General features: G+C 40.6%; 1 protein-coding gene across 1 annotated transcript; it reads right to left on the bottom strand.

The window, feature by feature from the left end:
* Positions 1-448: 448 nt before the first annotated feature.
* kcnk5a (potassium channel, subfamily K, member 5a) lies at positions 449-12878 on the bottom strand. The gene is made up of 5 exons (XM_061082451.1): positions 12163-12878; positions 4338-4449; positions 3902-4068; positions 3634-3802; positions 449-3443 (listed from the first exon to the last, which is right to left on the bottom strand). The coding sequence occupies exons 1-5, from the start codon at positions 12346-12348 to the stop codon at positions 2491-2493; spliced, it is 1587 nt and encodes a 528-aa protein (XP_060938434.1). The 5' UTR covers positions 12349-12878; the 3' UTR covers positions 449-2490.
* Positions 12879-25586: the final 12708 nt, after the last annotated feature.

Raw genomic sequence — 25586 nt, 5'->3', positions numbered from 1 at the left:
AGTATCACTAAACTGGATCTGCTCCAATATAAGAAAGTATTTTTCCAGCTTGACCATAAAGTTGCTGCGCTCACAGTAGAATGGCTAAAACAGATGCAGCAGAGGCCAATATCCTGACTTTAAGTCCCGCAGGGTTCAACTCTATACATAGTTGATCCTACTTTCCCATAACACAACTCAAGAGCATCATCTAGACCCTCCCTCGCTGCCTTATAAACTCCTCTCAAATATCAGAACTCCTGGTTCTTTGCGCTTAATGCTAACATCAGCATGCTGACAGTGACAACACTTAAAAGCAGATGCGATATCTTTGTTATCATGATCTTTATCTAGTTTATAACATCAGGGTTTCTTTACAAAGCTTCGGAAAGACACTTTGACAAATCTACTAAATTTAATGCATTACATGCTCATTATATTAGTATAATGCAATGATCACAAAAACAAGTTTTATTAAACGTTTATTTTACATGAAATATATAGTTTTGCTTGGAATTAATATACAAACATGAATAATTTAGTCATAAAAAACACAACTATAGTGGAGTTTTTGCACAATGGAGCAACATTAACAAGAAAACAACACAACTAGGGACAATGGGTTAAACCAGCCTAACCTGTTCTTAGTCAATGATCTAGAGACATGCTTTCAGTCCAGATAAAGTACCGTGGCTGCATCCCAATGCAGCACTGAGACACCCAGAAAAAACTGTGAAAAATGAGAAGGGGGAAATGGAAACCACCAAAATAAAGAATTATAAAATAGAAACAGACAAAGAGAAGGGAGAGGCGAAGGAAAACACTGAGCTTGAAAGATAACACCTCTTCAGTGAGTCACTGCAAAGTATATTCAACAGATGTTTTATTGTACTGCATGTCCTCTGCTATGCAGTGGACTTCAGGCAGAGTTAGGAGTTAAAGCGGTGCCACGTGTTTACAGAAATCTACAAATATTGGAATATATTTAGAATATAAATTCCAACTGAATCTGGGATGAATGAGGAAAATGGTTAAAATTCGGCGTGTCCTTGTCTGACACTGCCTCACTGCCAATTTTGCTATTCAAAGTAACACTGTTAAAAAGTTATTGTGTGCAAGTTTATTACGTGTAAAAGGCGGTGGGTTAGCAGGGTCTGAAAAAAAGACTGAAATGCAACGGACGTTAGATTTTGGTGGGTTTAGAGTACAGGCATTCACCCGAAACAGAAAAGGGAAATACAATTATCCACAGCACCAATACTGCTGACATTGTCTTATGACAAACGTCTGTAAAAGGACCATTGATCAGTTAACCTTGGCAACCAGTCGTGGGCGGCACTTCAGTCATACATGCCAGTGTGAGCCCCCCGAAGGCAAACAAGTAGCAAGGCCATGTCCTGAGCTGAGCTGTGTTTGTGACCACCCATCGATGGGCTTCCAGCCAACGTTTACACGCCAAACACAATGAAACCAAAGGGTGCTTGAGAGAGAGGGAGAGAAAGTGGTAATATTGTCATTGCAATGACATCGTGCACTACCGTGGGTAAAAGAAGCTAGACGCTACAGATTTGACATATATCAGCAGGTGCAAAGTATGTCGACAAGATTGGAAGAAAAAAAACCTCAGTTTAAACCACCTCCCCCGTGGAATCGTTCAGATTTAACCATAAAACTTAATAAAATGACGAGTTTCTAATTTTCCTCACATGTGACCTTCACGTAACTGATGACCTCTAGTGCAGTCACAAATCTGTCCATACAGTCAAAAAACAGCAATCACAGACACAACAAGTCATCAAGGACTTCACTAAATACAAGTAAATTTGAAAGGGGGAAAAAAGGGGAATTGGCACATTAACCATTCTAGAACATTTACTTCAAGGACAAATGTTTGGCTCAGGTTTTAAGACAATCTGTAATGGAGTGGACATTGAACCGTCCTTTTTTGGTGGAATTGTGCAATGGGAGACATATAAACCCATGTCGATTTTTCTCTTTAAAATAAAAAGCTACTTTGTCCTTCATTTTAATAAATATTAAAAAACACCAATATGGTGAATATGTATTTAAGAAACTACGGGAAAATAAATAAATTTCCACATAAAATTCCTTATCAGCCATTGAGTAAAAAAAAAAAAAAAAATAGCACTTGTGGTCAATAGTTCTTGGTTTGGACATTACACCAAAATGTGTAGCCTATCATTTCTCAAACTGTATAAAACACAGAAATAGAGCAGATGGTTAATACTCATGTCGTGTTCGGTAATGAAGATGTTAGACATCAGTTGTTCAAGAGTTTACAGGAAGCTCAACTTAAAAAAATCAGGCAATATGACGTGAATGTTCAAGAAATCATCGATTTGAAATCTGATCTTGGCAGTGTCATTATCAGACCCCCTGCAGTTGCAATGGGACATCTGATATCATTCAAATGGCTCACATTAAAATGTATATACTTCAATGCCAAACTAGTCAACGACAGATGAACAGTACGTTGTGTTGACTTAAGTTTTAAGAGTCTGTATTTTCTTCTTTTGCATATTCCTCTACAAGAGTCTCATACGAGTGGCTGTGTTCCGAACCGTCACTGGTGAACACGGAGCCTTCAGATTCAGAGCTGTGCTCCTCCTTGGAAGTCATTTCAATGTTTTCGTCACATGTCGTGATCGATAGTTTTGCTTTGGAATCCCCATCATCATCGCCGACATCGTCATCCTCCTCCTCCTCCAGGTTATTGGTGAGGAAATTTTCCTCGTCAATAAAAGTAATGTTTGCATTTTGGAACGTCAGGGGGTGGTACTCTTTTGAGTCCCATGTCCTTCGACCACCCGTTCCACATTCTCCCACTCCTCGCTTCTCAATATCGACTTCCTTATCAAGTTGGTTCTCGTACATTCGGTCCTGGTCCAGCTCCAGGTCGCCCTCCACCTGATCTTCTGTTAGCAGCAAACCGTTGTCTGAGCCCAGGAGGTAGTTCTTGGACTTTGAAAAGGCAACGGTGACGCGGTCACTGAAGCTGTAGCGTCTCTTCTGTCGAGGCGAACGGTCCAGACTGAGGATGGTGTTAAACATTGGAGCGTCATTGCAACTCTTGGAGCGGTTGATGTCTTTGGCTTTATCGATGCCGTTAACGGCACTGCCAGAAATCCTGTCCTTTTTCTTGCTGCCGATCTGTTTTATCAGGTCGTTGTAGCCTTCCTGCTTCTTGGACAGAAAGCTGAAGATGTTGACATCGTTGGGAGTGGGAGGCAGACGAAGGGCGGCCTTGTGAGACTCTTTGTAGTGACGGAGCTCGTCTAGAGAGAGCTTGCGCAGCTTACGGCGTTTCTTCAGCGCCTTGTGAGCTTCGACGACCATCCGCACTTTCCAGTTGAAGAAGAGAGACAGCCAGGCCAACCCCAGATAGATCCACACCTCCACAAAGTAACGGTACAGAGTTGGGTATTCTTTATTTGGTTCCACACCTGTAGAGCGAAGACATTTGTTTTGAGTAATTTGAAATCTGACTGGTTCAATAAAGAGATAAACTATAATTCCCTTGAGATCTGTGCATGATTTAAAAGTGATGACATGACTGATTCAATAAATGTGACATGTTCAAGGCCATCAGAAGGAAGCTGCTTTTATCTACAGGTTTTCTATGTATCAACTCACCTGCTACTAGGTCTCCAAAGCCGATTGTAGTCAAGGTGACAAAAGAGAAGTACAAGCCTTCAATGTATGTCCAACCCTCCTGGGACATGAACACAAAAGGTGGAAGCACTAAATGGACCAGCACGCCCCAGAGGATAAAAATGGCTGTGCAGGTAAACTGAGCCTTTCTCTGGAAAAAGGAAAGAGAAACGGTTACTTCAGGTCAACATTTTATAACAGAGGTTCAAATATGTTTGCCAGAAATAAAAAAATGTCATCATCAACATACCAGTGAAAACCCTTTCTTGGTCAGGTATTGGCCCAAGTGCTTGGCTCTGCCACCGAAGAACTTTCCCAGCTCACTGATCCAGGTGAGACACAGTGGCACACCGAACAGCCCATAGATGATGCAAAATAAACGGCCTGCTGACGTCTTGGGGGCAATGTTGCCATATCCTAAAAAAAAAATAGGTTTTTACAGACATATATAGATAATTCAATAATTTCATGCACATAAACATTGTAAAAGGGCTTAAGGAGAAGGTTCTTCAGCATTCAAGTGTAATATTGTTTATCAAAGTAAGACATTGTTAAACGAATGCTGACAGCAAAATCGCTAAATCTTATTTTCACATGAATGTTCAGAAAACATTAGTCAAAACAAAATGTTAACCCTTTTCTGAGCAGAACTAGATGCATTACTCCGAACCTCTAAAAGTTCTTACCGATCGTGGTGATGACTGTGGCCGCAAAGATGACAGCATTTGGCCAATTCCAATTGTTGAAAAACTTGCTGCCCGTTATAGTGACCCCCTGGCCTGCAGCATCGGACACCACCTGAGGACAAGAAAAGAAAAAAACACGAAAACTGAGTAAAACGATGGAAAAACATGTCATTAATTGGATGTTATAACAGAGTCTAATCTGATTAATCTAAAAGAAGACAAGAAGTTTGTCGTGTGCAAACTCAATTTCTTGCACCGCATCCTTCCTGCCGTACGATCCTATCTCGTGCGGCGCTGATGAGCCGAAACGCCACGGCACCCCGGAGAGTTGCCTTTAACCCGAGGGCTCGGTAGTTCCAACTGATGCTTACTTTAGTATGGAAACAGGAAGGCAAATGCTACATCCCTAAACAGCTAGTTCTTAAACACGATGGAATTTTGGATTAAAAAGATCCAGGTTATTCAACGATTGACGTCTCTTGTTTGTCTTTTCAAACATCCAAAAAGGCACAAAGATCCGTATCATGATGTGCTGAAGCCACAGAAGATATTTGTCTCCAACCACCTTGAACATGACATACTGTTCATCGGCTCACAAGCAAGTTTTAGTGCTGAAATCAAGCAGAGGCCGAAAACACTTAAATCATTCCTGACCAAATGTGTGCTCGAGAGGCCACAACAGAAACTGAAGTGTCCCTTGTGTATTTACAAACACTTGGCCATGTGTGCTGGGACAGTTCACCCCCCCCCCCAAACACACACCAAAGTTATTCTTTCTTCAAATGTGCTAGAAGTGAGGAGGGGAGTGGGGGTGAAATGTGCAGGGGTTGACAAAATTCACATAAGCCCTAAAGTACTAGAGGATGCTTGGCTCTTTTAATAATAACAGGTCTGTGACAGTTCTGCAGTGTAATTACCGGCACAAGGGGAGGCCATTCTTTTGTCTGCTCTAACAACACAGCTCTTCCACTGGGCTTTAGGATGACAGTAGTGGTGAGCAAGTTTGTGTTCAAATCATGACTGGAAATTAAAGAGCAAAAACCTCAGTCGAGTGGATAACTGGACGTTTTTACATTTGCCAGTTCTTGTGACAGCATCTGTAATGATTGCTGTACGCATGGGGTAAACTAAGGGGATGAATGCTGAGAAATAAATACATTTTTGATCTACTGGGAATTGATCAACCATTCTTTCAATAACATATTTTTCTTTTAAAAAAAATTTTTTTAAAAAGGGGCCACAATGGGACCTTGATTCAGTAAGTTGCACATTTAAGTCCTTGTTTACTCTTGGGTATATAGCTTGGGGCAAAGCAACACACACACACAAACACACACACACACATATATTTGTAAAGGAAGAACATTTTATAATTTTTTTATATTGGCTATTTTGGGCTAATTGAATATACACAGGAAAGACATATCTTTGCCAATGACCTGTGCAAAAACTAAGTGTATGCACATTTCCAACCACTACAGCTATGTGAATATTAGTTGGTTCATTGCGATAAGCAGTCAGGTCACAGGTGACAATGTTCCACTACAGAGGAAGAGGGCCCATCCAGATGTGTCAATCAAACCTCAAGTAGAGGAAAACCCTGAAGCCCAGTTGTAAGTCAAGAAACCTTCAGTCCCCTCATCTACACATTCCTGACGTTTTTGAGATTGACATTTAAGCTCCTCTATTCCTGCACCTCATTATTCATTAGCTGAATCTGTTTCCATTCCACTTTTCCAACTCTGGCAAGTGTGTTTTTTGTGCAATATTATCTTTTTTCAAATTTACAGCATTTCACTGGTTTTTATGACGCTGGTCATAAAAAACTGCTGGATGGAAACACACCTTGTGATACAGTAATTCCTCCATTGCAGCCAGTATGAAATCTGAATCCCCTCCCTCCTACTCCCTTGCACAGTTATGACTGTTTTAACAGCTTGAGGTTTGTTTGCTGTGTGGAAAAAAGGAAAAGAAAGTGACACGTTTAATCTTTTGTGGGTCACAGCTATGAACTGCGAGTGTTCAGTCTGCACCTTCACTTGAGCCCAGTGAGGGCGACTCATTGCACATGTTCAGTCTGTCTGCCAGATAAAATGTGCTGAATTATCAGACATGCAAAGTGCTGATTCATAGGAATGCACTGGGAACAAATTGCAAGGGGAAATATAGGTGCGAGGGCAGAGAATATGACCTCTGCATCTAAATGCAGACTATGGAGGTTAAATGTTAACATGCTTATGCATTTGTTAAACATTCATTGAACTAACTTGATCTTAGCTTACACAACACTGGGAGGAGAAGCAATTCATTTTTCTTATGAGCAATAAGTGTTCAAAAGTGAGCACAAACCAGCTCATGAGGAAGTTGTTTCACTGGCGTCTTCACAAATCTGACCTCTGGACACTTGGTCATCAAATCACAGCTACCAACATGAATACAAGTTTGTTGGACAATTAAAATATCCGAAAAAAAAGAAATAAACAAGTCCATTTGACGTGTCTTGAATTTTCTGCTTAGTGTCAAAGTTAGTTCTGCAAAATTGTAATTTTAAAAAAGGGAAAAAACAACAAATTAAATCAGCAATCATTTTTGATAACTTCTGCAGATATTAATTTTTCTAGCGAAGTAGCAGTGTGCCAGGAGGGATAACCAGAGCATGACAAATGGAACGAAGGGGGGGAAATATGTGAAGATGTTGTGCCAAATAAAATGAAACCACAGGCACAAAGACTTTCTGAGCTCACTGATGATGCACTTCTACACGCCGTAGAATATATGACAGAGAGGCATCCTAGATTTTACTGAAGTTAACACTTCACCAGTTTTAAACAGTGGCAGAAATGTAGTTGTTGACCACGATTAAAAACAGGAAAAACTAACGGGATAAATTTGTGTTTGGGACCCTTGTACCAACAACTCAAGACATCTCACCATTACTGATCGATCAAAAATGTATGGAAAATGAAAATCGTATTTAGTTACAGCCCCAAGTATGTTACATTACGTCATTGTATAAAACAGTTTATTGAATTTTGAAAACTTTCCTTATAAAAAAGGTATTGCATCAAATTGTTTTAAGGGTTGTATTTTTTGACATTTGACAATTGCACAATAGTGCCACTGCTAAAGGGAACAGTATACAGCACAACTGAACAGACTGTGCTGACTGCAAGGGGAGGTATATGTTGGAAGTGAAAATGGCTCGCCATAAGGGAAAGTCCTACATACTTTCAAGACCCGTGGCAAACCAGCAGTGTGATCACAAGGTTACATGTTCTTTCTAGTTAAAACACAAAGTTTGCTAAAAATGTGAAGCTGTCAGCTGGAAGTTGCAGTAAGTAGAAGAGACAGGGAGAGACGCTGCCAGAGTGGAAACAGAAATTCCAGCAAGACCTCTTAATTTGTCTTTGTGATTTTTATATTTTCTGAAACAAAATAACAATTGTGGAAATAAAAATGTATCCATTGAACAAACACTTCCAGTGAAAAATAAATCCACTATAGAAAAATGTTGCCACTGTTGTAAACTGAGGATTGCTAAAGATGTGAAAATGGATGCTATGAAATACATGAAGTTGAATTACATGCAAACTGAAACCAACATGTAACACAAATCCCATGACTAAACCAGAGCCTGTGCTACACAGACTCCTTTAATGAAACACTCCCTCTAACTTCTATGGAAGTGAAACAATTGCTTAAGTGCAGACTTAGCAGTTAGCACTGCCGCATTCTGATAACCAGAGGATAAACCACAGTGTCAAACTCTTATCAGCACAGCTGGCGGTGCAGGTACTTTTCCACTTCCAGCAAACAGGCAACAGCTGCTCAAGAGCAGGATTGACAGACTTCTAAACAAAGAAGTCACTCCAGCTCGTCCATATCATCCCATATTGATTTCTGATATGGAGGTTGATGGTTAGAGTACAATGGCCCCAAAAAATAAAAATAAATGTTACTGTCTGCAGTGCAACAATCAACAGAGCCACCACATAGCGTGAGGGGTTGTGGAAAATCTAGAAAGGTTCCGAGATAGAGTTTATTCCGAAGCCTAAACCAATCAAGTCTTTACAAAGTAACATTAACAAGAAGCTGGTGTTAATTAAGTAAAAGTACAGACAAATTGGGACCATTTTACAGCTTTTTCTGAATTTGGTGAAGACATAAATGGACGAGCTGTAAAATCTTAAGACGGCAAAACCTTATATCACATCTGGTTAACAGATCTGACAAGCATTAATGCCAAACATGTTAACTCTCCTAATTCTTTGGTGAGTTTGATCAATATTTAATCAAACTAAAATGTTGGGTTTGTTGCAAGTTTGTTGCTTAACTAGGTTTATGACCTCCTGCACAGTGTAGTGACATTTGAAAGTAGACACAGTCCACTGTGGAGTAAAATCTAACTAATCACCCAGGTCAACAAAGTTATTTGTGTCTTGTTTATTTAATAGCTTTAATTCTAAACTCGTGATGTTAACGTCCACTGCCACCTTCCTTAACGAATTTTCAAAAAGAGGAAGAAGGTCTAACCCTAACCCTAACCATTTCTAACCAGCGCCACGGCAACATTGACACATGACAAAGTTAACTATCCCCCAAAACAGTGCATCACTTCATTCATCTGCGCTTTCTATTCTGACCAGAGGCCTTGTTCCCTGGGAGCGTGTGACAGCAGTGTGTTGATAAAGAGCATTTGCAAGCATCTTATTTGACCACAGAAACGTGATCTTCCAGTCATGTGCAGGGGGAATACCGGAGCAACTTACGGAGTCATGCACGCAAGTGAAATCAAAGCAACACAATGTTCCTCAGAAAAGTCAAGAGGCATCAAGTGTAGAGAAAAGCCGCACTGAGGAAAAAGGCTAATTGAAAAGTGTGCTTCACTGGTTACAGTTTGACTCGTGACAGGTGACGACTGACCCTAATATTCTGGTAAATGTAAAAAAGTACATTTGTCCTTTAGAAGAAAATTGGGACATTTGGCTGCAGATATGGTCTACATTAAATACATATAGGGCTTTTAATTACAACAACTTTACATTTTCATGATTTGCAGATGTTATAATAAAAATGTTGTGTGTGACATCTAGGGTTGCCCTGCTTACAATTCAATTTTATTTGTATAGGGCCGCTATCCACTGTTGTTTTCAAAAAAGAATTGATTTAGCACGGGTGTTGGAAAAAACCCAAAGGACAACCAACCCAGGTGACACGACCTCACATGTGGCTTTGACGTACAACTGAATGATTATAATGATACATTGAGCAGGCTACCACCAAAGGCACAGCTGGAAGGTAACTCTAAAACAGTCCTTTTTTAATAAAGCCACTCAGTCCAACAGCAGCAAAAACTGCCGCCTCAAAAACCATATTACACCTGAATACACACTTCTTTCACACAGCTTCAACGAAATAGAGATTTACATACATACATTCAAGTGGGGGAGTGTGTGTTATTAGTTCTACAGCCCCCCCACCTCCGCAACCCCCCCACTGAGATTTTACGACCCCTTCTCAAGAGCCAACATTGATGGGCCATAAAATACAATGTTTAAAGTGTGACCACTTCAAGGGTCCCATAGTTAATAGTAAACTCCTTGTTAATAAAAACAGAGAAGACTAACTTTTACAGCCGTGCAGTCGCCTGCTCTTGTTAAGCCAGCTTATATATTTTAATTGTTGACAAGCTGAGCATAGTTTCCACAGTGGAAAGCCAATAGAACTCACTCCTCTCACACAAATGAGGCCGATAAAGGCACGTTTCTCCGTTTTTATATACTGACAGCAGAAAAAAAAAAGTCTTTGTAGCAGGTGTCTTGGCAAACTGCTCCAGAGGGAAAAACACTGGGAGACTGCACATCTGCAACGGTGGTAACACGATTGCTCAACTGTCTGTGTGGGTGAGGAAAGAGTTAAGAAGTGATTTAATATCATCTTCTGACAATGCCCTCAAAACCCCCACACGTGGTATTAAGTGGTCTTTGTCACACGGAGAGCGGCGCGGCGGGAAATACTTCAGCTGCAGCCGAGGAGCCTCTGCAGAGTTCAACCCCGAGCCTTCCAGCTGTTGTTGCAGCCACGGCAAACTGTCGGAGGTGAAATTCCCAAATCTCTCTATGATTATATTCCTGCAGGAGAGATTTTGGCCGGTGCAGCTATTTGGCTGTTACGGAGGTGCCATGAGTGGGGGGAGGTTCTGGGACATATCCCTTTCAGAGGAGGAGAGGGTGAAGGAAGCAGAAAGGGGCCCGGGAGCGAGAAAGAGGGTGGGTGGGGGGGGGGGGGGTTGTAACAGTTACTCCCCAATACTGATGTGGGCCCACAGAAGGGTAACAGGTTGAGACATGTTTCCAGTCATATGGCTTCATCCATACGACAGTTTGGTTTCGAAAATGTATATCAACTCTGCCAGGGTTACGTCTGGTGTCCACACTCAGTTTTAGAATAAATAAAACGTGGAAACTTAGAAACTGTGCCGGCCCTGTTTCCGTTTGAAAGGCATTGAAGTCGGGCAGACACTGCGATGACGTAGACAAGTTGCTGATTGGGTCGTTTTGGTCACAACGTAGCCTTCTTTGATTCGTCAGGCTCCTATCACGAGACCCATTTCCGGAAGACAACAAAATCGGCATTGGCCTCGACGTCCAGTGTAAATCACAACATGACTTTTCACTTACAAGTTTTGGGACCCTGTTGTCTTTACCAACAGCTGTTCAGAAGTTACATTCTGCATGTAAACAGTGATACAACAGCGTACATGCGTAGGAGACGAGCTGTTATTCGAGCAATGTGTCCAGTGGGACCTGCAGGCCTTCCTGCTCAGTGTCCCCGGGAGGTCACGTGACATGTGTTTTCAGGCACGTTTATTGAAACTAATACAGAGCCATAACACTGTTGTGGACAGATTGTTTTACGTAGTAGTACCAAAAACTTTCAACAATGCGTATGTGAGGTCCTGGACCCCATTTAGGAGAGTTTATTTTGGGGACACTCCTGTATGTGCCTTGGAATCATCTTACATGTGTACAAAATATGTTCACCATGTCAACACAGGATTCCCTTAAACCATGATCATTTTAATAGATGAATGTGGAAACTTTTCTCAGATCCCCTGGCTGTGTGCCATGGGCCCCCAATCTGAGAAGCACTGGAGTGAAAAACACACAAATCTGTCCTCTTGTTGTGCTGGAGAACTATCGAGGTCTTAAGGCAAGTGGACAAACACCTGTGAAACCACAGTGGGTGACATGGTGTGTGTGCTCATTCAGAGTTGAAAGTAAAACCCATGGGGTCAATGGCACCACATTTACCACTAGTTAAAGAAAAGCCATTTTGATAAGAAAATGGGCAATGGAACACCATGTACTGTGTCTGCAGCAGCTGGGGTGGGCTACAGGTTACAGGCCCTCCACATCTGGCTATAAGGACCACTGCTCCACACACACACACAAACACACACAGAGAGAGACACACACACACACACACACACACACACACACACACACACATTTACAACAGAGGACTGAATCATCCGGGTAATAAAATAATTATCTGCATTAACTATGGACACACAGTCAGGCTTCATGCACCAGAGATAACATGAGGGACCATATCTGTGGCAGACTATAGGAGACAAGTGTGTGTGTGTTCGTGTGTGTGTGTGTAGGTGTGCCTGTGTGTGTGTTAGAGACAAACCAGCTGAGAACCATTAAGCCCTCGTGCCTTCCCTTTCAAATTAAGAGTCAAAGTGCAGCACAGTGTGAAAACAGTTGAAAGTTGAAAACAGTTGAAAGTTGTAAAAAAGTAAAGTTGAAGAACATACCTCAAGTATTCGGTCCAAGGCATCTTTGGTCAGACACGGATACTCCTCCAGTATTTTATCCTTCTGGGAACTATAGTGCCTTGTGGCCAGCTTCCAATTGGGCTCCTCCAGGACTTGAAAAATGGCCGCCCCAATGGACAGGTAAAAAATGATGGCAGAAGTCAACAAGGGGCCTTTATCTACCATACTTTAAGTGCAACGACTCGGCTGAGGAGAGAGAGAGAAGGAGAGAGAGCGCGGGATGAGGAGGAGGAGGAGAGGAGAGGAGGGAAGAGAAGAGAGAGAGAGGAGGAAGAAGAAGAAGAGGGGGTGAGAGACAACAATACCGGAGCGTTACGCGGTACTCATTCTCTCAGCGGCTGTGTGCGCGCGCATTCAAAAAGTGCGAGTCCCTCAGCGCGACGGTTCGGCACAGTGCACGGTGACAGCATCGAGAACGCGCACGACTACTACTGCTACTGCGAGTACTACTGCGAGTACTACTGCTACTGCGAGTACTACTGCAACTGGTCCTGCGAGTACTACTGCAACTTCTACTGGTCCTGCGAGTACTACTGCAACTACTACTGCGAGTACTACTGCAACTTCTACTGCTACTGCGAGTACTACTGCAACTGGTCCTGCGAGTACTACTGCAACTTCTACTGCTACTGCGAGTACTACTGCTGTCCCTGTGTGTCTGTTGCTCCTCCACCACGTGCAGCTGCCGCACCACTGACCGCTGCTCCTGTAGTGAACCGTGGTCATGGGGGAGGAAAGGGGACACACGGGGGGAGGAGAGGGATGAGCGGGGGGTGTGGAGCGGAGAGGTGGAGGATCCGCCCAACAAAAAGTGTGGAGTTTCTCTCTCTCTCTCTCTTCTCTCTCTCTCTCTCTCTCTCTCTCTCTCTCTCTCTCTCTCTCTCTCTCTCTCTCTCTCTCTCTCTCTCTCTCTCTCTCTCTCTCTCTGTAACTTGGTGTCACTTATTCTAACACCCTCTCTCGGTTTGACGTCTACAAAGTGCAGATCCACTGAATCTGTCATTCGCCCCAAACTGATACAACTTTCACTTTTTCCCACTTTCTGGAATTTGCTCAAGTTGCATTGCTGCATAAAGGTCCTCGTATTGATTCAGTTAAATAACCTCAATGGAATGCATTAATGCGTTAAAATGAATACGTTTGCATTAGAGATGATACAAACAACAATGAGTTTTCCAAAACGTTTATCTCCTAAAAAGAACCATTTACTCTTAATAATTCTGATATTAATAACAACTATAGACTTAATTTATAAAGCAAAATTCATTATCATTATATATAGTTGTATATATAAAAAATAAACTGTTAAAAAAAATATTTGTGTTATTTATAGTGCATTTTTAAACTAAATAAATAAATGTAGATATGGTTTGATTATTTGTCATCCCAGTGGCTGCACATGCCGACATGTTTTTCAGAATTTAGTCTTATTTAATGCAATAAAGATCCATATATCCAGCTGAGTGCAGGTTATCGTGGCACGATCTCCATTGATTGCAGGTCTGCCTTAAATTCCAGAACCATGGACTTTTTATTGATCTGTCTTGATGTTTATCGTTAACTGAAATTAGTCAAATATTGACTTGAGCAGTGCCACTGTATAAGCTTCACATAGGTTTCATGAGTTCATACAAATCAATGTATCTGCAAAGACATGATGAGGTTTTATAAGATACAGTAAGATACTCTTCTATATGATCAATATGTCCCAGTGGGAAATTCACTCCACATGTGAACCTGTTAGACAACCTGTTGATCTTGCAAATGAAGAAGTGCAGATAAAAGTTGGCCATCAGCTGCTGAGGGACGTGCGTCTGCGTCACTGCCCAAACCTCAACTGCTCAAATGTTTGCTCAAGTGATGCATTCTGTTTTCTTTGTCGAAGCTGCGAGGAGCAAAGATCAAACAAAGGAACAAATATATTGATTGGTGTTTAAGTAGAGCCACATATCCTCAGACAGAGATATGGCGGCACTAGGGTCAGTCAAAGTACACAACCAGAGGCTGAGTGGAATTTTCCATTAGTTTACGTTAGAAAGAGAGAGGAAAAGAAAAAATCACGTTGTTTGACAATTCCAAACTCTCTTGCCTGTAGTGCACAACTGGGGCTTACAGTTGGCTGCTGAATGTGTGAGAATTCATGGCATGCAAGGCAATAAGATATTGCATCATGATCACTGGTGTGCTACTTGCCCCAGGCCTTTTTTCCCTACAGTATGTGTGTCCATGTGAGTGTGCATTCGTTCTAATTTATGCTCAGGCAAGGAATAGGTACGTATAAACTCAAGAGGCTAGTTTTTGGGGCAATTTGCACATGTGCATTTTTCTGTTGAGTGTTGCAACTAATGATATGTTGCTTAATTAATGCTTTTCTCGTTACACAATGACCTTACATCAAAAGCATCAAAGCAAATGAGTGCACTGAATATTAAAAATGAATGTGAAACTGTGAAACTGCGAAAATGTGAAACTGTGAAACTGTGAAGGAACCATGCAGGAGTTTGCAGGTGCAGACATATCACAGTGACTGTGCAGTTCTCAGGGAGCTGTGGTGCAAGTATTGGCCTGTTCTGTGAAGAAACCAGTGCAGGTAAAGGTTTCATGAGGAAACAATGTCTCTCATCTTTCACTCGTTTGCAAAAGACACTCAGAAGATAGACACTCTCATGTCAAAGAAGGTGTTTGACAGAGGTGGCCTGCATTGACATGCCTGCAGAGTTGAAATGAGTATACACAACCTCTTCCTTCATTTAAATATTTAGGTAAGGCCCCAAACAGCAATTTCGTGTTTCAGTGACAAGATCTTTTCTTTCATGTCTGCAGGCTGCAGGGGCTCTTCTCCAGTTCCCTCAGCTGCAGAACGCGTAGGACCTCATTAGATTGGCATTGCCATGGCAACACCTCCGCCAAAGTCTTCTTTGCCTGTTTATTCTTCATAAAGATCTCTGCGTTATTTCTGGAGAAATTCCTGTAAATGTCTTAAATTCTCGCAATGTGAATGAAAGTTTCCCTTTAATCGAATTCCAATGTGTACCGCAACCTCCAACCAACTTTCAAGAATATGGGTTCAGTAGTTTTTGTGTAATCCTGGTGATACACAAACAGCAATGAAAACATATCCTCCTTGCTGGAGGTAAGAATCTAGCATGACGCACGCGATAATCTCAAAGATTTAGATGGGAGCTTTCTGGCATTTCCTTTCAAATTCACTTCATAAGCAAACAAATCTGATCCATTCTGTTTTTCGATAAATAAGGAGGTTATGTTTCGTCAGCGTTTATCTGTTTTATCTGTTAGTTTGCAGCATTGCACAAAAACTACTTGGCAGATTAACATGAAACTTGTTGGAAGAATGCAGGATGGGTCAGGGAAGAACCAAATTAATTTTAGGGGCAAATCCGACATTTTCATTGATTTAGAATTATGTCTGAATCTTGATAACAAATGTAGTATGTATTTAGCGGATTGTTATTGATACGTTTATACAGTTTCTTTTGCCAGCTTTGGTATGGCAACAAATAAGACTAGAGATCTTCAACTGCCACCAATAAGTAGCTGAGATAATATCATTGGTTTATCTTGGCCTGGTTCTGGGAAGAAGCCCTTCAATCAGAGGTGCGGATGGAGATAATGGATCAGATCCAGAATTTTTTATCTTCAGATATCTTTATGAAAACTAAATTATTTTGCTCTACTGTGTGGCAGACTATTGATCGGGACCAGCTGCCTGGCATCCAGCAGAGACTGAACTAAACAAAAGAGAAACGAGCCGTTATCTTTGGTGGCATGGGTGTATTTTATTGGCTTCGCATAGGGCTCGGTTTCCTGGATCTCCGTTTCTCTCTGCTGAGCAAGCTGCAGGTTCCAGCGTAAATATCCACACCATCAATCTTATCATTTCACTCTTTGCCAGAAATCAAATAGGGGTATTTCCAAAACTTGCCAACTACTCCTCAAAATGTTATCACATGACCTCCTCTTTATTATGCAACTGTGTTGTGGAATAAACAGATAATGGCCGGCTTGATGTGCTGGTATCTCTGTGGGCACGGACAGATAAGAGATGAACAGCATTACAAGGTTTTAAGGTCCTGACACACAACGTTTCTTACATAACACTCAGTCCTGCTTTGAATCAACACCCAATGCAACGGTTAACCCGGTCACCTGCAGTTAGGGATATAAATCACAACAGAATGCAATAAGGAAAACAATAAAGCTGTAAAATGATATGATTTAACAATATGAAAGAATTTCATCCTGTTTTTCAGAAGTAAGTTCAAGTAGCAAATACGTTCCATAATGTGGTGTTAAGTTTTTGTCAATGGAAGACACACACATGATTGGATACAGGCATCAACCCTTTTAAGGAATGTGTGTTTTCCCTTATTGCGAAACAAAGCAGCCCCCAAATTTTAACGTCAATATTATTTCCCCTAACATCAAACAGATAATGTGTTCTAAATGTTGTAATGTTTTTCAGAGACACAATGCACTGTACACTGGATAGCTGGTGGAGGCCATCACGGTGGTCTGGGGAAAGGTCCTCTGGGACACAAGGGGACTTCCGGAGTTTCGGGCAGGAAAGATAAGACAACCGGGAGAGCCGCATCAGATAAGACACTATTCACTCTGGATGCATTAATGTTCCAATTGGTGACCAAAAGTCTTAAGGGAGGACGTAATCAAGGGATCTTGGAAAGACCAGAGTTTCTGGGTGAAAAAGGATCAACAACACACAACTATTGAAGTTCTTGTAAAGTTCCTTAAAATATTCAGATAATATTTAGTAATTTTCACAGTCGTTCTTCAATAGCGCCTTATTTGTCGCAAATAGACTTTTAACAGAAAGCTGAGACCTGTTTCATTTCAGTTCCATGATTCTCAGCCATCACACACACAAACACACACACACACACACACACACACACACACATGAAGGACAGCAAGTTAAAATACACTTTTTTAAAAGACTGACCTAAAACAAAAGGTGTTCAAACCTGTTTTAGGCTCTAAACTATTTATTTTCACAGAACAGTGGATCTTCTCTAAACAGAGGATGTGATCGTAACAATGAAATTCCAGGAAGAAGCTGGACGTATATATGTGAAGGCAAATGGTACTCCAGTTAATTTCCATTTAAACAATGAAGTCTCTGTGAAGTTGAGGTTGTAAAATCCGGTCACACATGAGTACTGTCGTCCATACCATCTTGTTACGTTATAAAAAAATGTTAATGGAGACGTTCAGCGACATCAACTTACACCTCTGAGCAAGTGCATTGTCAATGTGTGACTTATAAACACATTTATCACATTGGCAAACATCTATGAAGTGTCCTTAGAGAGGACAGGTAGCACTGCTCTGACCTCTGACCTTACTGCAGGTAGCTGCACTGATTCACAGTCTAATCTGTGTTATTGCTATTATGGATAGAAATAACTGATGCTGTGGTAACTATGAGTAAAAAAAAGAAGCCTGTGGTTTTAATGATAAAGCACAAAAATAAAAAAAGCCTCAGAGGATTCTTCCCGTCAGAGAATTGTCCTTGTGTTTACAGTGTGTTCTTCCTGTTTGTTAAATAAAACCAATGCCATCCCTTTGCAAAGGGGTTATTTTTAACGTTTAATGCGTACACTGATTTGACTTCACGTGAAATGACTGAAGATCTGTTTCCTATACCCATTGTTTTACGTTTCTGTTTTGTTTTTTTTCCTCTGAGCTTCTCAGGGAACTGGGGGAGGGAGGAAACCTGCACAATCAAGTGAACTAATTTGCTTCTGGTTTTTTTTTGTGTGTGTGTGTGTGTGTGTGTGTGTGTGTGTGTGTGTGTGTGTGTGTGTGTGTGTGTGTGTGTGTGTTTGTGTGTGTGTGTGTGTGTTACAGTTTTTCTCAGTTGTTAACACACAAAAAGCAAAAATTCACTTCATGTACCAATCGCTTGACCCAATTTGGAACTACTTCACACTCCCTTATCTCATTAGACTCTGACTTTCCTTCTTAACACTCTGATGTAAATAACACATCACCTTGTTGTCAAAACACTACACACAATGTTCAGTTGTTGCACACACTTCTCAAGTAAAATATCAAAGCATCAACCTACAACACACAAATACTCAAATCTCTAAACATTCAGGTCTGTTGAGCAATTTGCAATCAGGACTGCGGCATAAAAGTGCCTTCAGCCTCTGTTTTGTTTGATGAACAATGGAATAGAATAGAATACAGTGTGCTCACAAGTATTTATATTTTGCAGGACTGAAAGAGAACCACACCGTAAAGGAAGAACACGCATTTTCACAGCCAAACAGGAGACTGAAATTGTAGATATGGTTCATGAGAACAACGCTATTACACTCAGACAAATAAAAACTAGGATCCTGGCTGACCATGCTACATTTAGAAACGTCCATACCGTCAGTTCCTCTACATTGGACCGTATTCTTCATAGAAATGCCATGTGGATGAAACATGTGTACAGGGTCCCATTCAAACAGAACATTAGATAGATAGACGCATCAAGGAGCTACGGCGAGAGTTTGTGCTTGTTAGTACCAAACATTCAGCACTGACACATGCATGTATTGTACCTGTAATCCAATATTGTTCCTTTTCTACAGTGTCTCACTGTAGCCCACTGTGTTGAACTTGCATTCTCATGCTGTCTGTGTCAGTACTGTACTGTTCTCTGTGTGTACCGAAATAAACCTTTTTTGATGCATATTTGTGTGCTGTTTTATGTTTGACTATGAAAAAAGTAGGCCTACACTGAGACAGTTTACAAAAGGAGAAATGGCTAATTCTCCAGAGTCATTGTCATTCATATGGTGTGTTCCATTTCGATGATTGTGTTTTCAATTTTGCACTTCAGTGTGCTGTAAATGCTTGGAAGTGTGCAAGCAAATGCTTAGTTGTGTGTACTCAATAAATGGTATGTGTGTGTCATTTGAAAATATGGCTGTGTGTACCAAATGAAAACACGAGTTCCATTTTGATGGCAAAGAGTCATCTTGCAAAGGGAGTGTCAGGTTTAGCATTTTGTGTGTGAGGTTTTCAGTTGTCTGTGTGCAGTTTTGAAAAAGCCGTTATTGTTTTGAAAAACGTGTGTTAACAATTGTGAAAAACTGTATTAGTGTGAATATCAAAGTGATTCCAAACATAAAAAACATAAAAAAGAGGACGTCAGGGGAGAATCCACTTGTATTTCACGCTCTGTGTCAAAAATCAAGCTTTGATGATCTGGGTTGAACCCTGAGGGTTGCTAGGGGACATTTCTGTCCTTTTCAGTTTTAGTGTTTTGATAATGTTTGCTGTGTTAATAAACATGGCAGGACATTTTGCAAAGGTGTGTATTTTTGTGTTCCTGTAATATATCTGTTTTACATTGTGTAAACACTACGCAAAAATGATAAAAGGCAATGTTGTCGCTAATCAGTGACAAATACAAGGATGTGTTAACCCTCCAAAAGTAACCTCATTATCATGGAAGATAATAAGAACAATTTTTTAATGCTTTTTACAGTTTTTTTCGATTGCTTAAACACTAAAATCCAAAGTATTACACAATTATCAAAACCTTACACTCAAGGAGCATAACATGAGACCAGATCTGCACCACTATAAGCAAAATGTCAGCTTCACACTTTTTGCAAAACAATACACACAGTGATCTGCAACACTAAACACACTTGTACACATTAGACACAGAAGTATATGAATATGTCACTTCCTTGCAATTCCTAAGCACTGACTGTCAAATGATCATCCTATGAGCCAATTGGTTAAACACAGCCATCAGGTGCGCAAACACATGACTGCTTAATTTTAGACACACCAATCAGGTTTAAACACTATACAAATGCAGCAGCTGAGTTCACCTGTCTTCAACCAAAATGGAGCTTGTGCTCAAAAAAGAAGAAGAGTGAAGGTGAAAGGGGGAATCCATGGAGGAGGAGAAGGAGGAAGAGGAAGAGTGAGGGTGAGAGGAGGAATCCACGGAGGAGGAGAAGGAGGAAGAGGAAAAGGAAGAGTGAGAGGGGGAATCCACGGAGGAGGAGAAGGAGGAAGAGGAAGAGTGAGAGGGGGAATCCACGGAGGAGGAGAAGGCTGCAGCATGAGTATGTGGAGGTTTGTATTGTTCACTTTAGCACTGTGATGTTGCATACTGCACACGTAACCATTATAATGTAAATGTACTGTATACCAGACCTATGCTGAACTACACAATATTGTCTTTCACTGTATTTCGGAGAGTTTTACAGATGGATGCTGAGGAAATCCTGCATGAATTCATATATATAGATGAGGCAGGGTTCATCCTGACATTAGCAAGAAGGATACGCAGAAATATCATTGGCCACGGGGCTATAATCAGTGTCCCAGGGCAACGTGGGGGTAACATCACCCTTTGCGCTGCCATTACACAGAATGGGGTCCTCCTCCAGTAGGGGCCCTTACAACACAGATCACATTCTCACATTTTTGGACCGATTGCACAACATCGTCACAGCAGTAAACCACAGGCACCAGATGCAATACATTGTCATATGGGACAATGTGTCATTCCACCGCTCTGCTCTGGTCTAGAACTGGTTTCAACACCATCCACAGTTTACAGCACTATACCTTCCACCATACTCTCCGTTTCTAAACCCAATCAAAGAGTTTTTCTCTGCATGGGGGTGGGGGGTTTACGATCTCCGGCCCCAGGCTCAGGTACCCCTCATTGAAACATGTACTGGTTTCAATGAGGGGTACTGAATTTTCTGCTAGTCTGATATTTGCTGAGCTTACAGTTTTATGCACACTCCTGTAGTAGCATGAAAACTGGTACATGTTTTGTTTTGATTCTCAATGTTGACTGATTTGGGTATATGGAGAGAAATAAATTCTATTTTCATGAGTCTGCAGCATTGGTGTTGTGTAGAGTTTTGTGAATTTATTGTCTATTTGCACTTTCTCTGTGTACTTCACTTACAGGACTCTAATCACTGAGAACTGGAATTGCTAAAAGTGTTTTAGGTTAGCAGCAGCAGTGTGTAACTGGTTCAAACAGAATTAAGTCATATGAAACGTGTGTGTTTCATATGGTAACAAAATATGGTTTTGACAAATTAGTTTATAGTTTTTACAAGAGTGTTTCATTTTGCAAAGGATCTGAGGTGTTCTGCTGATTGTGTGTGTGGTGGTGCTGATTGTGTTTGGTGTTTTGAAAAACCGGGCCCTGTTTTGAAAATCGTGCTTAAGCAATCGAGAAAAACTGTAATATAGAAAACTGTGGAATAATGTTTAAAAAAGTGAATATCAAAGGGTTAAAATCCTAGAATTTGTGAATAATTGGTAATCATGATCAGGACTGATCTCAGTTCAAAAGTAAAGTAAAAGTAATTAAAAGTAAATAATAAAATCAATATTGATTTTGTTCTAGAGAAGTTTTAAGGAGAGGAACTCTTTATCCACGAAGGTACTGAAAGGAAGACTTTTTGAAGGAGCCCTAAGAGTTACATTAGCACATTTATATAATACTGAATGGTTTTAACATGATCTTTTATGCACAAGTGGCTTCACAGCAAGAAGCTTCCAGGTTTCAATCCCAGTTTGGCCGTGGCCTATATGTGTGGAGTTCTCTGCATGTCTACAGGGGTTCTCTGTATTATTTTAATTTATCTTAATTTCTATTCTGTGAAAAAAAAAAATCTCTCTCATATTCAAATAAAAGGCACTTTTATCACTATCACCATGACAGCAAGAAGGTTCTGGCAAATTCTCCCCATGTCTTTCGCACACACTCCAAAGTCATTCAGCTTGATGGGAGACACTTAATTAAACATAGGTGTGAACTGTTTGTCTTCGTGTGGTACATAAGTGGCCTGTCCTGGTTGGACCCATGCAGCCTCTTGCCTAGTGTCAACTGAGATTGGTTTCAGCCGGCTATATAGATAGATGAATACTTCTGTCACATTCTGTTCTAAAAAGGTAACATGTATAAAAAGCTCCAAATCATTACTGCAGAGTTTCCAAATATCTACTTGCTTAGCATAGGTCATTTGATAATAAACGTAACTATTGTTTACCCACTTAAACTAGGATATCCCTGCATAGAGAGACGTTTAAAAACCGGTGTGACCAGCTGAATTAGCATATCTTAGCCAGATAATAGGAGGCCTCAGGGGAAGGTGCTGCACTGAGTTTACTGTTGATGTTTTTTTCCTGTGAAGTATTCCAGCCTGGAGGTTAGACACCAGCCTATTAGTTCACCTTTCAAGTCCTGAATCCTGTATTGTGAGACGTTATTAGCTTCTTTTGTTAATGCTAATTATAGCACTATTCTATTGAAGTTGTTGTAGGAATTAGATTCAAAGTAATTTGACCTGTTCACAGACTTATTCTTCATCCTGCAGTGCCAATACACTCACTGGTAGGTTGGGTGGTTTGTGCTGACATGTGCGAGACGAAGGATACGTGATTCATTATCGATTACAGAAAGCACGAGACTGTCTCTGTTTTAGTTTAACTGGCAACTTGACAGTGGTGAGACAATGAGGCCAATTCATTCTGAGCAAGGTCGATTTTCAAAGTAAGGCTCATTCAGTTTAAGGTGTGTGTGTGTGTGTGTGTGTGTTTGTGTGTGTGTGTGTGTGTGTGTATGCGTGTGTGTGTGCGTGTGTGTGTGTGTGTGTGTAGGCAGACCTGTTTTCTGGTATCACACTGTAACAAACGGATGATTAGAGTGAAAGTAGGTGTCTGCGTGCATGAGGAGACAGGAGCTGAAAGCCCTCTGGATATTCATGATCTCTAACGGTCATAAATAGACTGATCTGTTTAACACATGTTAGAGTTAACAGTGTTTGAATTGTGTCTTTTGTGACTCAGTTTTGGTCAAATGCAAATCTTAAATGGACAGACTGCATTATGAAGTAATGGAGTTGAGATTAAAATGCAACCAATCCAATAGTTCTTCTACACCCAAATTAGAAGGTACATGCCTTTTTCTATGAAAAGATATGAAGAAAAAACCCAGCTGTTGCACAATGTTCCCAAGATGCAAAAAAAAATAAGTGCACAAAAGCTCATGGCTATTTAAGAGCCAATGCCCGGAAGTTCCATGCACATCAGGATTTTGTGCAGAAAATGTGCGGTGTCAGCGTCTAGACAGCCAAAATAAAGAAGTAGAAGAAGACATTAGCACATCCACCTGGGTGTCATGTATCCATCACTGGTGACAGAAGCTGTAGCCAATAAACCCCTGTGTTTCCAGCAGAGACATTTTATCCGGGTGTGAATGCTGATTTTATCCGCTCCAATTGCAGACAAAACCAGTGGAGAAGAGGCTAAAAAGACGCTACAGAGTTGCATTATGGGAAGTGTAAGATCTGGAGTGCTTTTTGAGCTTGATCCAATATATCGTTTTGAAACTTTTGCATGTGAGATTTTCATCAAGTTCCATCATTACTCCCCGGGAAATTAATAGAAATGTCAAAAAAACCTGTCCACCCGGATTTCATGGAAATCTTTTCAGTAGTTTTGCATAATCCTGCTGACAAAGAAACCAACCTACTGGGGATAAAAATGTTTTCTCCTTGGTAGAGGTCCATCCCTCCATTATCTCAACTGCTTCTCCTTTTGAGGGTCACAGCTGCTGGCATTGGAGGTCAGATAGGGTTCACCCATGGAGAGGTTTTCAGCACATCACAGGGGCCAACAACCATAGACAAACAACCATTCCCAATTTATGGTCTGCAATCACCATAACCCCAATCTGTTTTGGGATTTTTGGAAGTAGTTGGAAAACCTGGAGTAACCCCACTTAGACAAGGGGAGAACATGAGTTGGTTTGATAACAGAGGGACATGAGAGGGAGGGAAAATGCAAAGCATTGTTTGTATATATAGAAAAGATATAAATAAATCAGCTACCAAATCATATTACTGGATTGCCTATTAGCTTGTGTAGCTCCTTGTCTCGCTGACTAATATCAGGGAAGAAAGGAGTATGTTGAATTCGGAGGAAGACTAATCCGCACGTCAATGGTCCCATGTCTCTAAATTCACTCCATTATGTTCTGAAGTTCTGCTCAGTCACAGGATAAGAGCTGTGATTATCTAACACAACACAACAGGTCACTGTGTGAAGTCCTTTTAACAATGGAAATTAAATGGAATGGGAATAAAAAAAAATCACAAAGGCACTCTTGAGGAAAAATGGATAAGGAAAATATGCTGCAACTGAATACACTTTTCAAACATGAATATTTAACCACTTGGATTAATTATTATTATTATGGTTATGGTTATGGTTATGATTATGATCATGATTGTTATTATTTTATTAGTATTATTATTATGGTTATTATTATGATTACGATCATGATTGTAATTATTATTATTATTATTATTATTATTATTATTATTATTATTATTATTATTATTATATAAAGTTCTCTCTTACAAGTCTTTGCCAGTTTCACTAGCTATTCTCAAACTGGGTTAACGGATTAATTTCAAACCTTTCCTCCAAAAAAGGCTGAATCAGTGAGCAGGGTGTTTCTGTCGATGCTCTCTCCTCATGTCTGAGCTGCAGGAGACGATAGAAGCCAGAGAGGAGGCGCAGTGGAATGAGCTGTGGGATGAGTGAGGTCACGCCGTGGGCCGGAGGTTCATCAGTGACATCAACAGATCATATGGTCCCGAAAACAAAGAGCAGTGTTTCTGTCCTGCAACAAGCTTGTGTAATCAAAACACATTTCACAACATTATCTCAACCCCTTTATCTCTGTGTTCCAACGTTTATATCAAGATTAACTCTGCATCCAATTCATATTCTTTATCATAAACCTCTCTGAATATGAAATGCTCGCACATCGTTGGTGTAATGAGAAAAATTACATGTTTCCGTACATTTTCACAGGTCATAAAAAGCGACACACAAAGCTTTCGTTCAAAATTGACCATAACCGTAAGTGGGGGATCTGTTAAATGTCTCATATGACAACAGTCACATGTTAACAGTTTCTGTATTTCAGTATAGACATTTGTACAGATCTTTGCCCTTTACTCTGTAATAGGCGTAAACATGTGCAGCCTGAGGAACACACTGTAAGCATGTAGCATCTTTCTATCGTCTGAGTGTTTCGATCACTTACGTCATCCTTTGATGGGCAGATTGGTGTTTTTTTTTCAAATAATGCTGTTTTGATAGGCCGTATTTAGTGAATGAAAGAAATACAGTATGTCTCATGAGTTCAGTGAGGCTGAGAGGAGACTAATGATCTGTAGTTTGAATTGTTTTGATCTTACAGTAACAGTATTGTGTCTGATCGGAACACAGAGACACTTTGTCTTCTGTACACAATTAGCTGCTCTTCAGTAGATTCAGTTTGCTTTTACATTTACAAGCAGGCC

The sequence above is a fragment of the Limanda limanda genome, chromosome 12, assembly GCF_963576545.1.
Source record: "Limanda limanda chromosome 12, fLimLim1.1, whole genome shotgun sequence".
NCBI classification, from domain to species: domain Eukaryota; kingdom Metazoa; phylum Chordata; class Actinopteri; order Pleuronectiformes; family Pleuronectidae; genus Limanda; species Limanda limanda.
Note: the sequence above shows the minus strand (reverse complement) of the source record. Positions and strands in the feature narration are given on the sequence as shown.

Excerpts from the sequence above, each read along its gene's own strand:
- kcnk5a (XM_061082451.1), bottom strand. The coding sequence starts at position 12,348 with ATGGTAGATAAAGGCCCCTTGTTGACTTCTGCCATCATTTTTTACCTG. Across the intron at positions 3,803-3,901 it reads CCAAGAAAGGGTTTTCACTG|AGAAAGGCTCAGTTTACCTG; the intron begins GTATGTTGATGA and ends TCCTTTTTCCAG. Across the intron at positions 3,444-3,633 it reads CTTTGGAGACCTAGTAGCAG|GTGTGGAACCAAATAAAGAA; the intron begins GTGAGTTGATAC and ends TTCGCTCTACAG.